General features: G+C 34.3%; 1 protein-coding gene across 1 annotated transcript in view; it reads right to left on the bottom strand.

The window, feature by feature from the left end:
* The window catches only part of Klhl1 (kelch like family member 1), a 335,255-nt gene that overhangs the window by 40,717 nt on the left and 275,030 nt on the right, over positions 1-19,508 (bottom strand). Inside the window, exon 8 of the mRNA XM_052732608.1 lies at positions 5,536-5,698. Coding sequence (XP_052588568.1) covers positions 5,536-5,698 — 163 coding nt within the window. The remainder of the gene's footprint in view (positions 1-5,535; positions 5,699-19,508) is intronic.

Genomic DNA, 19,508 nt, shown 5'->3' with positions numbered 1-19,508 from the left:
AGGTTATCCCTAATTCTAAAGCAAATCTGAACCCATTGGCTATTAGAGACCCTGTTTCAAAAATACATTCACTGGAAAACAAAACAAAATATTTTCCCAGGAGATAATGTATTAATCTCCCATCTCAAATAGTAAGATTCACTAAATGAGCAGTTTTCTTTCTCTTCTATTTATTTTTTTTAAATTTATGACTCTGATATGGATGAAAGCAAATTGAGGTTCTAACATTAAGAAAAAGAATATCAGTTTTGAATATAAAAAAATGAATCTTCCCCAGGAAGTATAGTACAGAGGTGGGCCTTGAAGATTAAGGAGAAGAGGTCATGGTAGATAAGTTACACATCAATTCTCTTTACATTATTCTTAAGCTAAATGTTTCATACTGTATGTAAATTACAATAGCTACCAGAATTACTAAAATGAAGTTCCAAGGGAATAGATGAGTGCCTGATGAAATATAAGACTGAGCTGCATAGTTTTATTTTTGTTATGTTTTTCAGATTCTATAGGGATGGTATCACACATTTAATGAAATTCATGCCAAAGTGAGGTATTGTTTAGACTATACTAGTAGCCATATTGGGAGATGATATAAAATAAGCAAACAATCAGAAAAGAAAATAAATTTAACTAGAATTCAAACATTCAAATAACAAAATCAAAGTAGTGATAAAAATAGAAAAAAAACATATACAGATATACACTTATATAGCATATCTGTGCTTTATATACACACAGATATATATTTGGGATTTTGGGGTGTCTAACATTATGATCAACCTCCCTCCTCCCATGTTGCAATCTTTGGCTGCATTTTCTTTACCTGCTAAGTAAACCTCTGGCTTTAAATAAATCTAAGGTGACAAATATGAACTATTAACTTAATATACTTTATTATAAGATTATTTCATGGATTCAGTGTTATATTGCATTTGATCTGTCTGAACACACCAATTTTAAACTCTAAGGAATTTTTTTATTTTTACACAAAAAATAGTAGAATAAATAATCTACATTTAAGATGACTGCTTCTTAGTATGTATGATTCTTAATTGAAAGAATTGTAAACATCAAAGATATAACACCTAATACAGAATGACATCGAAGTGATATGTGAAAATAAGAGGAAATCTTCCATTTGCAGGTGGGAGAAAATGCCCAAACAGCTGTCAGAGGTGAGAGAATTCCTTGCTATGATTTTGAAGTGAAAGATTCTCTTGTAATGATTATATTTCTAACATAAGAAAATCACCTAGACATTAAGAGAGTCATCAAGCTACAGAACACTGAAGCTGTTAAAACACTGTCTAGTTTTAAGAAAAGATTCTCAAATCAAAGCTGCATTGCTTCAATTTAAAAGACAAAGATGATTGCAACTATAATATGAAATCATTCCAAATAGTTTCATATTTTGAAGGATGTACTGAGATAAAATATAAACAATTCCAATAAAATAATTTAAATGATATTAGTTGCTGGAGGCCTTGCTCCACAAGGGTTTGAGGACCTGGAATGGATGTGTGTAAAGACCGTGACTACCTGCTGTAGTTCAATCAAATGTCCCCAGAATGCTTGAGCCATCTTTATTTATACAGCGTCAATAGTTTGCATGAACAGTTTGGCAGCCAGTTTTTACATCCTAAGTGTCTAAAAATGGTAACAATAATTATCAGTTTGTTTCCTATCTCTTTTGCTTTCCATCTCCCAACTCTCCCACAGGTAACCATTACCTTTTTTACCTCTCTCTATGGTCAGAAGCATAAGTAGTTTTGCAAGCTAGAAAGGAACTTCTCTAACTAGGCACATCTTGAGGCAGAAGAGTGTTCCTGATTGGCAGCACATGTGGTTACAGCATCATGCAGGGAGAGAGATAGTTTTGTCTCTTGTGGTTAATATTTATATCTGATAGGTTCTGGGTTCTCATGATCAACTCACCAGCCAAAGCTGAATCAATCCATTCTACATTTTGTACTACTCCATCCCCCTGGGGACAAAGTAGGTTTTTCCATTTATTCTATAGACACCATGACCTGGAAACTTACTCTTAATAGTTGGTGTTGCTTTTCCCTTGTCTTATCTCTATCTCCCTTATGTTCTTTGGGTATTGGTGCAGGTATTAGAAATGAGGGAACAGTGGGTTTCTGTGAATGCTCCTTGTTCCCATTAACTCTTGATATCATCTATTTAATATCATTCTTTTAGAGCTCCTATGGTTAAAATCACTTTTTCCAGAATGGTTATGCAAATGTGCAATATTAAGTTTCATGGCCTACTGTGATTCATTAACACCAGCAGTATGGCTAGCACGGTGAAGTCAAGGAGAGTACATATTGCATATGCTTGTGGGGGCATACCCAGAATTACACAGTAAACTGTCCACATGCTCTTTCCAAATGGGTCAGGATCTCCAGGGGCTTTGCCACAGGAGAGACACTTGTGCTTTCTCAGGCATTGTCCCCTGAAGAAGTTGCATGTCTCCTGCCATTTAGTATCTAACTTTATTATATGGTATGAATGACAGTATTGGAGTAAAGTGAAATTCCTAAAGATATTATCAACTGGGGCTGAACACTAACTTGTGTAATGAAAGCACTTGAAATGAGGTATCAAAGAAACTGAATAGACATTTAATGTATATTTCAAGAACTGTGACTAGACTCTCCAAGCATGTATTATTATTAGGGCTGGAGAATATTTACTATAAATATACAAAAATTAATATATTTAAAAACAAGCTCATAAGGAAGAATAGCTCTGATACAAGGTAGTTATCAGAACAATCTAAAATAAAATAAGCTGTCATTCAAACATTGATGCCTTTGTATTTCATTGCATATTAATGTAACAAATGAATTAGGATAATGTAGCATACAGAACACCAAATACAGAAAAGCAGTTCCTCATTGTAGGTAATAATCAAAACACGAAACACGCAAAATGAAGAAAAGATATCAAAATCTCCAAAAAAAAAAAAGTACCAAGTAACATAAAAAGGGAGACTTTTAAGACTTTTAAGACAAGTATTAAGCATCACTGTTTTAAAGGCAAGTACAGACTTTTATTATTGTTTTAGTGTGTGTTTCTCTTCCACCAAAGCATATGGTATGTAAGTAAAAGTCAAAGAGAACAAAATAATCTGTTAACAAAGTAGTGATTATATTCACATACATAATGTGTTTTCCACTTTAGTTCTGTACATTGAATATATGAACAACCATCTAACATAAAATATTCAAAAATATGAACCACTGTGAATAAATTGAATCATCTTTGACAACATTGAACATCATTACACACTTACAGAGTGATTGTATTTAAAATAAATACACTGCCATATTCTCAGGAAAGTATTTGAAAGAGCCTACATTTTACTCAAACTGAAATGTGTATTTATATACAGGCTAAGTCTTAAGGATGATTTGGGCTGTGTTTTTTTTTAAATATGAGATTTATACTAAATACAAGTAAAAGTACATCAAAAAGAACCAATCAAGGGAAAATATGAAAATGATACATAAAAAGATTTTCTTTGAATAAAATAGAATATTTAGTATAATATTTTAGTATACTCCCACATGTGTATATGTACCTTTTAAAAACATTTTTATGGCAAAAACTATCTGAATGTTAAGAGTATGATTTATGCCAAAAATAAACCTGTCTGAAGTAGCTCAAAAGTAATAAAAATACAAGGCTATTAATGCATTACCTGGAATCTGTTAAAGTGGAAAGAATTAACAAATATACTATAGCCAAGTGGTGGTGGCACATGCCTTTAATTCCAGCACTTGAGAGGCAGAGGCAGGCAGATCTCAGTGAGTTCGAGGCCAGTCTGTTCTACAGAGTTAGTTCCAGGATAGTCAGGACTGTTACACAGGGGACACCCTGTCTCGAAAAAAAAACCAACCAAACAAACAAACAAAAAACAAAAACAAAATCGAAACAACAAAAAAACCCACAAAGAAAACAAACAAAAAACCCAAATATGTTTTAGCTAACAAAATTGTGTTCAGCTTTTAAACAAGACCATGGAATAGTTTGCACAATTGTTCCAGTTTAAGTAACTATCTTAAAAAAACAAACAAAAAAAACACCACCAACAACAAAAAAAAACCCACTTCATTAGAGCTCTGTAAAGAAGGGGAGATTTTTCATCCCCAGTGTAACAAAGAAAAAAAGATGAAATAAAGGTATACACAGCATGAGGAATGATTTATCAGGGAGGGGAGAAGGCAGTGACTGTGAAGCTTTATCACAGATCATTATCTGGCATGCACAAGAAATTATGGGCAATGCAGTAGCTCACATCACCCCAGTCCTAGCATGTATCTATGGCATGAGTTCCCAGACTTGATTCTCTCTGTCAGATAACACAGTCCTTGGCCAGCAGGATGCCTGCAGTTTACAGTCAGTCAGGTAAATCACAGAAATAATCCAACACAGAGAATAAACCTTTGGTACCATCATGAGATATTTGGAGATCAACCATAGTCGGTATGCATAAATACAATGATTTTCAAATTTATGATTACTACATAAAAATCTGCCAGTTACTAGTTACATTTAATTTACTTATATAAACAATTATTTCAACAATGATGAGGAAGGACAGGGTGCAGAGAACTGAAGGCTAAATGAGAAACCTTAAGGCTCAGGTATCTATGCAACAGAGGAAACAAAAAAGATTATAAAAGCCAAAGGTAGAAGATGATTATAGCAAATAGTGTCTACAACATCAGCAGGACCGATGCATGGATGAAATCACAGAAACTGTGACGGCATGCACAAGACCTCAGATGTTCAAACCAGACAAAATTCTCACACTGAAAAGAGGAAGTGGACGCAAAGTTCCACTTCTAATCAAGAAGTTCTTCACAATTAATACCTGCTAGCAAAGAGAAAATCAGATTTTTTCCAATGGTGTGACATGGGTATATAAAACACATCCCATGACTAGAAGTAATTGGCCAACATAAAATGAATTTTATGGTTGTTTATTGTCTTTTTGTGGGCTCTTTAGCTGTTTTGGATTTTTGTATGTGTCTTTTTGGTTTTCTGTTTGTTTACATTTAGATTTTCACTGTGGTGTTTTTCTTGCTGTTGGAGAGGGAGAGCTAGCATGATGGATAGGGAGGTGTGGAGGTTCTGAGATGAGTTGAGTAAAAGGAAATTATGACCAAAATATATTGTACGAAAATTTAATAAAAAATTCTGTTGAGTTTTGAGAATTACTAATTTAAGGGTGATAGAAAGACAGGTTGGTAAGTGGACAGACTGGTACAATCATACAGTGAAAGTAAAATAAACACAAAATCTTTATTAACTTTTTGAAGGCTACTTAACTATTTTACTCAAAGTTTAGAAATATTCTCATAACATACACTTAATATTCCTTGGATTAACAATTAATATTGGGAAATTTTAGTTTATTTTGTATGGTAAGTATGCATACCTTTATTTTAAAATGATCCTTAAATACTATCACTCAATTATTTTTTCTTAACCTACTAAAAAATTTCAGAAAAATTTACTCACTTGCCATTCAGTGCTGCTACTCCAACAGTGCTCCGAGCAATGGACATACTGGCTACATATGTCCATTGCTGGCTCTGCGGATCCCACCTTTCCACCGTGTTCAGATAGCTCCAGCCGTCATGGCCTCCCACTGCATAAATAGGCCCTTCAAGCACAGTTACTCCTAAAACATTAGAGAGAAAATAAATAATGTGCTTGTAGTTAACAATATCACATGTGTTATGAAATAACATTGGGGGGATCTTTTGTATCTGTATTGATCACAGAATGTGGAATTTGATTTTCATTGTGTGTGTATCCTTATCCCATTTGATATCAGGATAAAGGTGTCTTTATGAATGAGTTTTGATGCTGAGGCTATCATACAATTCAGTATGTTTAGCTGTCTTGTTTCTTCTGATTGATGAAATTTCATACATGGCCGGGCGGTGGTGGCGCACGCCTTTAATCCCAGCACTCGGGAGGCAGAGCCAGGTGGATCTCTGTGAGTTCGAGGCCAGCCTGGGCTACCAAGCGAGTCCCAGGAAAGGCGCAAAGCTACACAGAGAAACCCTGTCTCGAAAAACGAAAAAAAAAAAAAAAAAAAAAAAAAAAAAAAAAAAAAAAAAAAAAAAAAAAAAAAAAAGAAATTTCATACATGATCAAAATATGATGACAATTTCAGTATCTGTGGTATCTGAATCAAACTGATATCCAGGAAATCTTTAGTTGTACTGGTCCTTCTCTTTCAGTACATGGATCCTTTCTATGTGAGACTCATGAAAATGTTAAATCTCGGGATCAGTCTCTTCAGCAGGACTGAAGTCTTGCTACTTTGACCTAGTGTATGAATGTATGGAAGAAGTAAAAATCAATGCTGCCTTTCCTTCTTTTCCCTTTGAAAATTTACAACTCAAGTCCTGACTATTTTCCCTTCTCTCAAGAATCTGCCTTATGTGTTTTATTCTGCTTTAAGAGTTATACTTTGTAGATGTCTTACTCAGATCCAAGTGCTGTACTGAGGCTACAGTTAAATTATATGTTCTAGTGAGCTTTGTTGTTGAGTATATACATATATATATATGTGTGTGTGTGTGTGTGTGTGTGTGTGTGTGTGTGTGTGTGTATGTATATCAACCATAGCATTTTGATCATTGTTTGTGTCTAAGATTTTCCAAAATCTCTACTACCAACACAGGAACATTTCTCATTTTCATTATGTTGTAACTTTCCTCCACTAAGACTTAACTATAGTAATGATCACTTGATATACTGGTGACAGTCATATATATATATATATATATAATCACCCAAAATAGAATCTATGTATTATAGCCATTCCATATTTTAAAGCTATTAAACTTATCCTTATACTTAAGTCACAAATACGAGATATAAAAGGAATTCATAAAAGTATATGAATATATGCACACACATGAACTTCCTACAAGATATACAATTTCACAATATAACTATAAAATCTGAGGACATGATTTCTCCAAGGTATGGTTGATCAAGGGGACAGATTTTACTGTAGATACAAGGGAGGGTATAACCCAAAGCATCTGGGAGAGTATAGAGCAGAAAGAGAAAAGAGTAGACTGAATATGGCTAGCAGACAGGATATGGCCCGAAGAGGAGAATTGTTGGAAGAGTGTTAGAGGACAAGAAAGAGATTGCAGGTGACAGAGACCTAGAGAGAGGGGTAGAGACCTAGAGAGAGGGGTCCAAGCAAGGAAGACAAAAGAGAGCACTTGGTGAAGTGGAAAGATTATAGGAAAGGAGAACATGGAGTGGGGAAGTCCACGAGCTGGAGAAATTTATGGTAGGATACAGGGTCAAAAGATATGGGAAAAGCTGCAGGAAGTTGTGCTACTGAGTGAGCATGGCAGCCTGCATGATCTTTGGTATGCTAATAGGCACCACAGACAGCCATTCATGACTTCTGACAGTGATGAGGAAATAAATGGCTTCTTTGTAGAAGGGAATGGCCCCTGAACTGGCAGAGTAGAACTTTCCTTGGATCTGACAACAACCAAGAGAATAACCAGGTTAATCAAATTAGATATCCAGTAAATATTTTAGATATCTTTTTTTTTTTTTTTGGTTTTTCGAGACAGGGTTTCTCTGTGTAGCTTTGCGCCTTTCCTGGAACTCGCTTTGGAGACCAGGCTGGCCTCGAACTCACAGGGTGGCTCTGCCTCCCAAGTGCTGGGATTAAAGGTGTGCGCCACCACCGCCCGGCAAATATTTCAGATATTATATCAATCTGCTGCCGAGAATACTGGGGACTCATAATTCTTCCATACTACTTATAAGATTGTGACTCATAGACAAAGCTTTGGAGCTACATTTAGTAATGTTTAGTGCATGTATTACATTATCATTTTACTTAAAATTTTAAATATCTTATAAAATAATTATGACTGAAAACAGAGTATGATAAGTTATGAAAAACAGTAATTGGTTAAGATAAATTTAAAAATTTAGAGAGGCCACTAAGTCTTTTAACACAATTATGTATGAATTTCCTCTTAAAAGTGCTAAGGGGATTTCATTTAGACAGTCTCAATACATGTGCATATTTTAGGAAGCTACAACTGTATTTCCTTACTACCCCTCAAATGGCCCTTAATTTAAGCCTTCTCTCCTGTATTCCCTTCTTCATCTTTACTCCCCTTCTTCATTTTTGGTGACATTTTCTCTGTAATCTAACAAATAAAGCTTGCCTGAAGATCAGAGTGAGGAGCTAAGCCACTAGTTAACCATAGAGGCCACCCTGGGGTACACAAGATTGATCCAGGCAGTGGTGTCACTCACCTTTGATCCCAACTCTTGGAATCTCAAGCCTTTGATCCCAGAACTAGGGAGGTGGAGACAGGAAGGTGGCTTGCAGACTGAGAAATATAAGGTGAGAGGAAACAGGAGCTTAGTCCCTGTCAGGCTGAGGATTTGGTAGAGGTAAGAAGTCTCTCTAGTGGCTGGTTCCTTTACTGATCTTTCAGCATTTACCTGATATCTGGCTCTGGGTTTTTATAATTAAGACTAATTAGGATTTGTGCCGTTTGATCCTTAAAGATATTTCCATCAAATCACACCACTCAGGCCTTAGAAAACCCTACAGAAGTGAAAGCATAAATATTGTCCTTTGTGTATACACTGTGGCTTCCAGTTTGTGTTTTTATGGGATTCCTGAGTGTGTGAATGAGCATGAGTGTGCTTTTGCATCTGTATTTGTTGTGTGTGTGTGTGAGTATGTATGTGTGCCTTCTCTTGGCCCCTTTCCCTTTTTTTTAAATTGTTTTATTTGTTTTGTTCTATCCCAATTTGTTATTTTTTGTTTTATCTTATATCATATTATATCAAATTATATTATATTATGTTTATTATATTAATTATATTATATTATATTATATTATATTATATTATATTATATTATATTATATTATATTATATTATATTATATTATATTATATTATATTATATTATATTATATTATATTATATTATATGATATTATATTGTTTTCCAGTGAGAGACAGAAAGGAGGTGGATCTGCATGGGAGGGGAGATGGGGTGGATCTAGGAGGAGTAGAGGTAGGGAAATCCATAATCAGGATCTATTATGTGAGAAAAATAATCTATTTTAAATAAATGGGAAAAAACCAAAAAAATTAAAAATGTTTTGAGGCTGTATTTACAAACACACATTAACCAATGTTAATTCAAGATACAGATATATTGAATTTGAGAGTGTGGGGGGGACTCAGGATAAGTTGTCAGCCAGGAGTGGAAATGATATAAGTACAGTACTCATTTATGAAAACTTCATGAAATAAAAAAATATTAAATAAAAATCATTATAAATTATATTTTTCAGGAGGTATTATATAACCTTCACTGGAGAGAAGACTATGGACAATAAGACGAAAATACTGAAGCATTGTGTATGCTACCATCATTTAACTAACTTAGGCACAGGTGATGACAATGCTGATACTGAGGCTAGGGAAAAATGAAGTAGATGATTGTTATAAAGAGCTCTAGTTGTCTTGCTATTACCTGAGCTTCAATCTCATTGAATAACATAGGGATAATACTGGAATTCATTATAGTTGTTAATCATCACATTTAAAATCTATATAGTTCAAGGTCAGCCTTTCTACAGAGTGAGTTCCAGGATAGCCAAGGCTACACAGAGAAACACTGTCTCGACAAACAACAACAAAAAATTCTATATAATTCATAGCATTTAGATGGAGGTCAATAAAAAAAACTACATGGTAGATAATAAGCTGTCAAAATATTCATAAATCAAACAGTCCATGTAGTATGTGCTTGTAATGGACAATTGTAAGGATTTCAGCAGATTGACAAAGTAAATGCCAGCTATATATTCACCCTAAAAACTTATCTTCTTATTGCAAATATCTCAATGTATAATTGCACCACTGAATAAGTGATATAGTCCCAATGTTGACATTTCTTTTAATATCAATGTTTGCAAAACCCATGTTTACTAAAAAATATTTACACTTTATGCATGCCTATTATAAAAAGTGATAGCTGTCACTATATTTCAAACTCTAGTTGCCTTACAACGTGTTTAATTCTTGCAGCTGTTCTGATTCCTATGCAAAAAGATCTATGTAAGTTGAGAAAATAACTGGACAGAATAATTTCAAAACCAGGATAATAATTCAAGTTCTTCCTTGTATTTTCCAGAAACATCTTGATAAACATCTTTATGTAGCAAGTTAGAAGTTTAAAACACTTTTCTTATTGTCAATATTAACTTTATATTAAAAACATACTAAACATCTGATTAAAAAAAACATAAAAATCATTGGTTTTAGCTTGACCATAATATAATATGCTGCATATATATTTCTTACAAAAGCAATAGTACCATGCAGGTTTTAAACCTTTTTTTGCTTGGTCAACCAAAGAACAAAAATTTATAATTATTATGCCATATTCTAGTCTATTTTTCCTCCATTTGAGAGTAGTGAGTTTATCTGGGTTGCACACTGAAATTAGCCAACCTGCTAGTATCCATCTGTATTATAGAGATTTGATTTGCTTGGTCTGTGCAAAGAGGTTGTTTAAAGTTTCCAACCAACAATCTGCCTGCCTTGCTTTGTTGCCTTGCAAATGCTATGGTATCTTTCACTATGGCATGTTCTTGTAAGTGAGGTATCTATGTGTCCATTTGGGTCTTACATGTTGAGTTATAGGGTCAAGACTGTCATAGAAGTGCAGATAACGGGTAACCTTGAGTTATGCTCCTGTACAGCTTCCATTTCTCAGATCAATTCCCAGCCACTCACTTTCTAAAAGGACTGCATAACTTTATGTCCGTGCTCACATACAGGATATAAGACATGGGGAGAGGAAACAGAATGCTTCAGCACACTAACATTCCCTGTACAGATGATGAAGGAAAATTTTCTGCCCAAGGTAATGAATTGATTCTTGAGTTCAGATTGGAGTAAAATGGAGGTTCATTTGGAGATCAATGATTTTTGGAAGAAAGGACAATTACATAAAATCTTACATCAGGTTAAAATCTTACATCAGGAATAAACAGAAGATTTTTATTATCTATCTATCTATCTACCTACCTATCTATCTATCTATCTATCTATCTATCTATCTATCTATCTATCTATCTATCTATTTTGATAAACAATGAAAGGGCTAAAGAAACTGGGGCACTGGAGAATTAAATGACAGACAGTATGAGGCACAATGTTGCTGAGTGGGGAAAAGAAGACACAATGTGGAAACCTTTATTCCAACAGTATATACTTCCATGTGTATGACAGAGATGGAGCTAGTAAATGTTTTACAAGAGGCATTATGTGGCAGCATTTCTTTTGAAAATATGTTCTTCTGCTTGTTATAGAGTGATAAGAAGGGATATGGCCATGTTAAAAACCTGTGTGAGTGATGCTAGTGTCTTGTTCTGATGTGACAGAAGCAGATATGAGGAAAATGTAAAGGACTCACTGCTGTGGGATGGTCTGTATGTCAAATTGCTCTGATTGGTCAATAAATAAAACACTGATTGGCCAGTGGCCAGTCAGGAAGTATAGGTGGGACTAAAAGAGAGGAGAATGGAGAGAATAGGAAGGCAGAGGGAGTCATTGCCAGCCGCCGCCATGACAAGTAGCATGTGAAGATGCCGGTAAGCCACGAGCCACGTAGCAAGGTATAGATTTATGGAAATGGATTAATTTAAGCTATATGAACAGTTAGCAAGAAGCCTGCCACGGCCATACAGTTTGTAAACAATATAAGTCTCTGTGCTTACTTGGTTGGGTCTGAGCAGCTGTTGGACTGGCGGGTGACAGAGATTTGTCCTGACTGTGGGCCAGGCAGGAAAACTCTAGCTACAACTCACTAAATGTATTTAGCATATATTCACACATTGATTCCATCATCACATCCTACTTTTTCAAATTATGTCTTGTATATGTGAATTTAGGAATATTATTTAGAATGATGTACCTCAATTCTATGTTGTATATAATGTAGTAGTTGTAGAACTAGTCTACATTTTAAGAACTAAATAAAGTTGTATAAACAAATTTCAGAAATCTGTCTGGTGCATTTTCATTGCTGTATTTTAAGTCTTTTGAAGATTATGGGATAGTAATATAACAAGAATTAATGTTTTATAATCAAATTTCTTCACTCTGAATATTATAGTCATTGAATAAATAATGGTGAAGGCCTGTTGAAAACTTAAATATCTCCAATGCACTTTATTACTCCTGAGGGATCTGTATTTGATGAAAAGTTAATGAAAATAACTGAAGGGATTGCACACTGGATAAGAGCACTGACTGCTCTATTGGAGGCCCCTGGTTCACATCTAAACACTCACATGGGGGCACAGGGCCATCTGTAACTCCAGTTTCCAAAGGCTTCAATAAGGTCTAGTGGCCTACTTAAGCAGCAGACATTCAAGAGGCACACAATAATAAATACAGGAAAGTATCCATATACATCAAATTAAAATTATCTTACATTGTACGAAGACACACTCTCTCTAAAGATTTGCTAAATTAATATTTTGTTTTCAAGGATAGTTATCATGGTGTGTTATACATTCCTTAAAATAAAAATGTTGCATACATGTCAAGAATGGCAACAGTAATATACTCTGATGTTCCAGCCTTCTGAATTTCTAGTAGACAGATAAATCATGTGAACTCCACTAGTTATAACTGGAGATCCCTGAGAGGATATCTCTGAATATCAGGGACATGATCCTGATTTCAAAGACACCCAAAATGCTGACTGACAAGCAGAAATACAGAACAGAAGAAAATCAAGATGAAATGTAGAGCAGAAGAAAAGCACTAGAACAGGGTAGCCACAGCATGAGTAAATTAACATTTCATTTCTAACTGGATGCTACAGAAATCTAAAACCATGTCCAATATGAATGTACTCACTGTATGTTTCCACCACTATAGTTATGTCATGGTTGTATGACTAGAAGTAGTGACAGAGGTCCATTATGTCAAGACATAGAACTCCTTGACCTGGAGTTTTTGCCTGTGACTGGCAATATGCCAGGCCAGATTATTCACAAATGTGTATTGCGATCTGCCACTCTTCTATGTCTTCCTCTCCCTTTATCTTTCTAGGAGTTAGGTTTAGTGCGTCTCTTCACCTGCTTTTGCTTCCTTACTCTGTATGACTTGAAAGCTTTTCCTATATTAAACCTCATGAAGTATTGAAGATATCTTTGTTTTACACTTAGTGAGAACCAATTTAAAAACTATTACTAAAATGATTATCAATAACTTTGAAAAAAGCGAGAAGATCAGAAAATAAAGGCATTTTCTTCTAATTCAATGAGTACTGATTTATGATTTTTTGAGTTTTCTTGGTACCAGTTATAGTGTTTCTCTTTTTATGTTCTAATTTTATTAATTTGAATCTTCTCTCTTTGGCTTAATTTGGCCAAAAGTTTGTCAGTCTTGTTCATTTTTTCAAATAACAAATCCTTCTTTTTGTTTATTCTTTGTAGTATTCTCTGTTGCTGTTTCTTCTATTTCATAAATTCCAGTCGTGATTTTGATTTTCTTTTCTCACATTCTTTGGGGAGAGGTATTGAAAGTTACTGTTTGTTCAAAGTACATCATTAAGTCATTAATTTGTGATCTCTCAATAGTCCTGATGTAGTCATGTGGTGCTGCAATCTTTTCTCTCAGGACTGCCATCATTATGTCCCATTGATATTAGTACGCTCTGTTTAAACTAAGACCTCGGTAATTGCTACAGTCTGTGCACAGTAGAATACTATTATCATAACTGCACGACAATTAGTTTAGTCTGTTCCTAATAGGATCATCTTTGGAATAAGAGACAAAGGGGGTTTGTTGATAAAATATAAAACAACCCCTCTACCTAAGTAAATAACAAAATATAAAATATGCAGAGAGAAAGAGTATGAAAGCAAAGTAGAACAAAAACATGATTCAAATTTTATTATTCAGTGTGACAGAGAAACCATTAATTTAGCAAATGAGAATATCTGATTATCTCATAATAGAATTTAAGAAGTTAACATAATCTATTAGTAAAGATATTACAAATTTAGTTGGTATGAGAATAACACCTAAGCTATTATATCTCCTGAATATTGTTTTCTACTTTCTTGCACTAAAACACAAAATGCTTTTACATATGGCATTGTAAGTATCATGCAATTCCATGCTTACATAAATTAAACATATATAAAGAACATAAGAAAAATATTCTTAAATGTTATATTTTTCCATTTCTTTTAAAGAATGAAAGGACGATTAGTTAAATAAATGAAATTCCGCATGATTTTCATGATCATCAACATCTCCAAGAGCAAGAGTCATTTTTCCCAAAGATCTGTATTTAAACCTGGGATGATATTAAGGAATTCAAGAATAATAAAAATTTATAATCTAAAATACGTGCAATCCAGATGCATTATTTCAATTTTTACAACTTGAAAGGGGCCAGGTAAATATATTTTGTGTACACAAGTTGTTGGTTTTTTTTGCAAGTGAATAAATTCACAGACTTGTGGACATGGCAAACATTTGCATCATTGCCTATCTTCCAGTTACCAATTTGCCTTATTTAAATTATGAATTCTGTAAGAATCAATTGGATATAATTTAGCAACTTCAGTACTTAATATAGAATTGTTGATGAGTATGATAAAAGGCTCCTACTTCCAATTCAGTTTTTATCGAACCATTAGATAAATGAGCACAACATAAATGTAGTTAGGTAATGTTCTGCTCATAATCACATCAACATTCATCTGTGGTTGCAAAATGGTTTTCCATAACTTTTCCTCATTCCACCTTCCAATATCATTACCAATAAAATTTCAAACGTTTTATCATTGGATGTATTACCCTTTCAAATGTTGCCCACTAGCTCATCTGATGAAATTTTACCTTCTATTCAAATCTAACTCAGCTGCAGAATTTTTTGTTTTCCATTGTTTAAGTAACCATTTTATTTTGTCTTTATCCTCAAATTTGCAGTACTTCACTTATTGAAAGTTTTGATAATATGAAATTACAAACGTACTCAGAATAATCATAAATTCAGATTATTTATGTACTAGTATAGTACATGTCTCTTCTACATTCATTATATAATAATATAATACCGCTGTGATGAATTCAAATTAATAGATATATATTTTTATTTAGTGTAATTTTAGTGCTTCATTGTATTTGTACTCATTTTAAAAGTAATTTGAAAAGTAGTGCTACAGAAAAGGATAATTGCATAATGCACTTACTAAAATTAATTCAATAAATTGTCCTGTCTGACTTATAAGTAGAGTTCTTTATTACATGTTTACTTTTCCAAAATTACTAAATTAAATAAAATTGAGGAAATTACCTTCTATTTGTAACAAATGAAAACAAAGCAGGTTGGTAATGGAAAGCTTATTGATTTTGAAGACTGATCATTTACATTTTATTCAATCATTTACTAATTTTGATATTTTTGAAAATATTTTAACTCCTTGTTGTTCATGTTGGCTGTATTTACTTAGAAGACCTTTCCCTTGCATTGTTTTTGACAATAATGCTCGTCAAGTTTTTAATTCTAATATATGTAGCCAATATTTCAGAAATGATCTTGTCTGTTTTAGATTATTTGAAAAATATTTTATATATTTTTTTGAGAAATGCATCCATGTGTACAATAAATTTCGTTCTAATATGAAAATCTATTGCTAAGTTTTGATGGTAAGGCATAACAAACTTCAGAGAAATGCTATATAAAGTATGAAAAATAAAAAAATACCTTAGACACATTTATAATTGATGCTTATTTTAAAATTCTTTTTCACAAAATCCAAAGAAATAAAGGTGGATATTTTTCAACATGTACCCTAAACACAATCCTCTTTTTCTTGGTGTCTAACTCCTAATTCTTTGTTTTTTGAGATAAAGAGAAGTAGAAATTTCAAACAACTATGACGAGGTGAGGTACTAATACTTTCAGAAATGATGAAGAACTTGAGTGTTGTGTTTCCTCTGGTGAACATGATAAATTTCTGTTAGAAATACTAGTGTCTACAGTTAAAAGGGAATGCTAGAAAATATTGCTAACAATCACACAGATCATCAGAGAGGCACTTCGTATTTACTTCAAGTGACTGTTTTGTGTTTGACTGGTTTTCCAAAAACCAGAAACACAACAAAACAAACAAACAAACAAGCAAAACATGCTGTCATGTATATTGTCTTCTTGTGTTCAAACTCAATAGGGGATCTACACAAGTAGAGTTCTTGTTGGTCAGTGTGTTTGTGGAGAGACCTTGACCTGGGAAGGACAGCTCTACAACAATTTCACAAAAGACACACTCAGCATTGTAACCACAATAACTGTTCATTTCCCATCTTTTAGAATTTCTACAATAAGAATAGCTCTTTCAACACAAATAAAGCATAGACTATGGACTTACATAAATCACACCTTTATTCCTCTTTTTTGGCTTGTTGAGTTCAAACATCAAGAGATTATGATAAACTTCACTGAGTTAGAACTCAGTGTGAATAATTTAAAAGCTCCTTGATTATTTGAACCTGAAAGCAAGATTAAGAACTGTTGCTAAAGCTATTACCTGGGAACCCGTCAGCCAAACAGGCCTGAGAAGTGTAGCTAGAGTTTTTCTGCCTTGCCCACAGTCAGGACAAATCTTTGTCACCCACCAATCCCACAGCCACTCAGACCCAACCAAGTAAACACAGAGACTTACATTGTTTACAAACTGTATGCCCGTGGCAGGCTTCTTGCTAACTGTTCTTATATCTTAAGTTAATCCATTTCTATAAATCTATACCTTGCCACGTGGCTTGTGGCTTACCAGCATCTTCACATGCTGTTTGTCATGGCGGCGGCTGGCAGTGTCTCCCTGACTCAGCCTTCCACTTCCCAGAATTCTCCTCTCTCCTTGTCCCACCTATACTTCCTGCCTGGCCACTGGCCAATCAGTGTTTTATTTATTGACCAATCAGAGCACTTTGACATACAGACCATCCCACAGCAGAGAAGCATTTAAGCTAACTGCAGATCTTCACTTCTGTTCTCCCACATCGACCCTCCAGCATCGTCCTCCAGCTTTGTTGAAAACCACCTGATGCAGGCCCCGCTCTGTCTTTGCCTCCACCTCTAGCTCAAGCTGCTCTATTCCTCCAAATGTCCACCCTTTCTACTCATCCTTTTGTCTCAGCACCCAACTCTGGAAGGAGATCCACAGGAACCCACTGTCCAAGCCTACAGAAAAGCAAGTAGGCTAGTAAAGTAGTCAGGCAAGCTTCAGATCTTGACTCTTCCTTCTTTTCTCCAACTCTTCCCCCAGTTTATTCTTGAACTATATAGCATACTACTTGCAGTCTCCTCTTCTAACTCTCCCTGCCCCCAGGTCCAGGGAACTAAGCAGAGCCTGGTGGAGCACCCCATTTTCCTCACTCCTATGGACATGCTCAACCCATCACTATCCCTAAGTATTAGCTTTCAATACCTAGATACTCATTGTACACAGAACCTCAAGTGACAAAAACTAGCAGAATCTCAGAAGCATTTCCCTACCAGCATACACCCATCACACTATTCCAAGAAACGGAGAGGATAACAAAAACCAAGGAAGGAACACCTACTGAACAAAGAAAAGAACAGATATCATCACCTAGAAATACAATCTTCCAAATCTCAGATGCTCAAACACCAATTTAAAACAAAATCCGTGACAGTCAGGAAAATATGTTCCCACTAGAGCCCAGCAACCTAACTCCAGTAGGCCCTGAGAAATGCTAGAAAATAATAAAAGTACCTTAAAATAAACTTTATGAATATGATGGAGGTCCGTAAAGAGGAAATGAATAAACATCTTAAAGAAATCTGTGAGAACACAACAAAGAGTGAAAAGAAATGAATGAAACAATTCAAGACTTAAATGTAGAAATAGAATCAATAAAGAGATAGTAAATGGAAGAAAATCTGGGAATAGAAAATTTAGGAAATTGAACAGGAACTTCAGAGGCAAGCTTCAGCAACAGAATACAGGTGATGGAGAGAGAATTTGAGATGTTGAAGATATGATAGAAGAAATGGATATATCAGTTAAAAAATATCCAATATGTAAAATTCCTGACACAAAACATACAGGTTATCTGGTGTGGTGACATTTTATTTGTGCTGAAATATGGTGATATTTTATTTGTGCTTTGATAAATAAAGCTTACCTGGAGATCAGAGGAAATAGCAAGCCATTTTAAGTAAACACAAAAGTCAGGCACTGGTAGCACACACTCTTAATCCAATCACTTAGCAAGCAGGGTCTCTGTGTGTTCAAGGCCATACTAGGGAACAGAGCCAAGTGTGGTGATACATGCCTTAAATCCCAGTACCAACGATAGAGACCTGGAGGTCTGTACAGACAGGCAGTGACAAGGAAGTGAGCTAGCTGGGTTAAGAGCCAATGAGAGGGCAGAACAGCAAGGCAATAAAGGCATGGGTAAGACAGGAAGTAACACACATTTGGAAGCTGCAGAGCTGGTGAGGTAAGGTTGGCTGGTGGCTATTGCTATTTCCATGATCTCTGAGGCTTTCCCCACCCCACTATATTTGGCTCCATGCTTTTGAATTAATAAGACCATTTAGAAATTCGTCTACATTCTGGGACAATATGAAAAGACAAAATCTAAAAGTAGTAGGGATAGGGAAGGAGAAGAGAAACCCAGGCTAAAGACCCATATAATATTTTCAATAAAATCATATAAGAAAATATTTATAACCTGAAGGACATGCCTATAAAGATCCCCAAATCATAATGAACGTAAAATATATTAGACTAGAAAAGAAAATATCCCTGGCACATAATAAGTAGAAAATAAACTTTTAGAACAAAGAAAGACTATTAAAAGGTACTAATGGAAAAGACAAAATGTATGCCAAAGAGTGTGTCTCTGCATCAACATCTTTTTCTTGTGTCTTTTCTTAGGGTCTTTTTTTTTTTCTATTTGTTTGTTTTGTATATTCCTGAGAATATAATGGCAATAATGGATGATTTAGAATACAAGTTAATAGTCTTGAATATTGATGAGAAACTTTTTATCAGGTCACACTGAGAGAGATAATAGGTATCTGAAAGAACCTGGCCTGATGATCTAGGTGATGAATATTTGAAAAATATCTGTAACAATGAAGTAAGAAATACATATATTCTATAGATATATGCTGTAGAATTATATGAAAGAAATCTGAAAAATCTGTACAATTCAAAAATTTTGATATGCAGGTATGTTTACCTTCAGTCTTTAATAAGTTAAGGAAAAATAAATCAAATAATGGGGCAGATAAGCAAATAAAAAATTAAAATCAAACTAGAAAACAATGAAACAAAACTTTTCCAATATCACAAATAATTCTAATATACCTAAACACACCAATGTTTCATTTCAA

The sequence above is a fragment of the Peromyscus californicus genome, unplaced genomic scaffold, assembly GCF_007827085.1.
Source record: "Peromyscus californicus insignis strain IS unplaced genomic scaffold, ASM782708v3 Scaffold_12__1_contigs__length_115047231, whole genome shotgun sequence".
Taxonomy (NCBI): Eukaryota; Metazoa; Chordata; class Mammalia; order Rodentia; family Cricetidae; genus Peromyscus; species Peromyscus californicus.
Note: the sequence above shows the minus strand (reverse complement) of the source record. Positions and strands in the feature narration are given on the sequence as shown.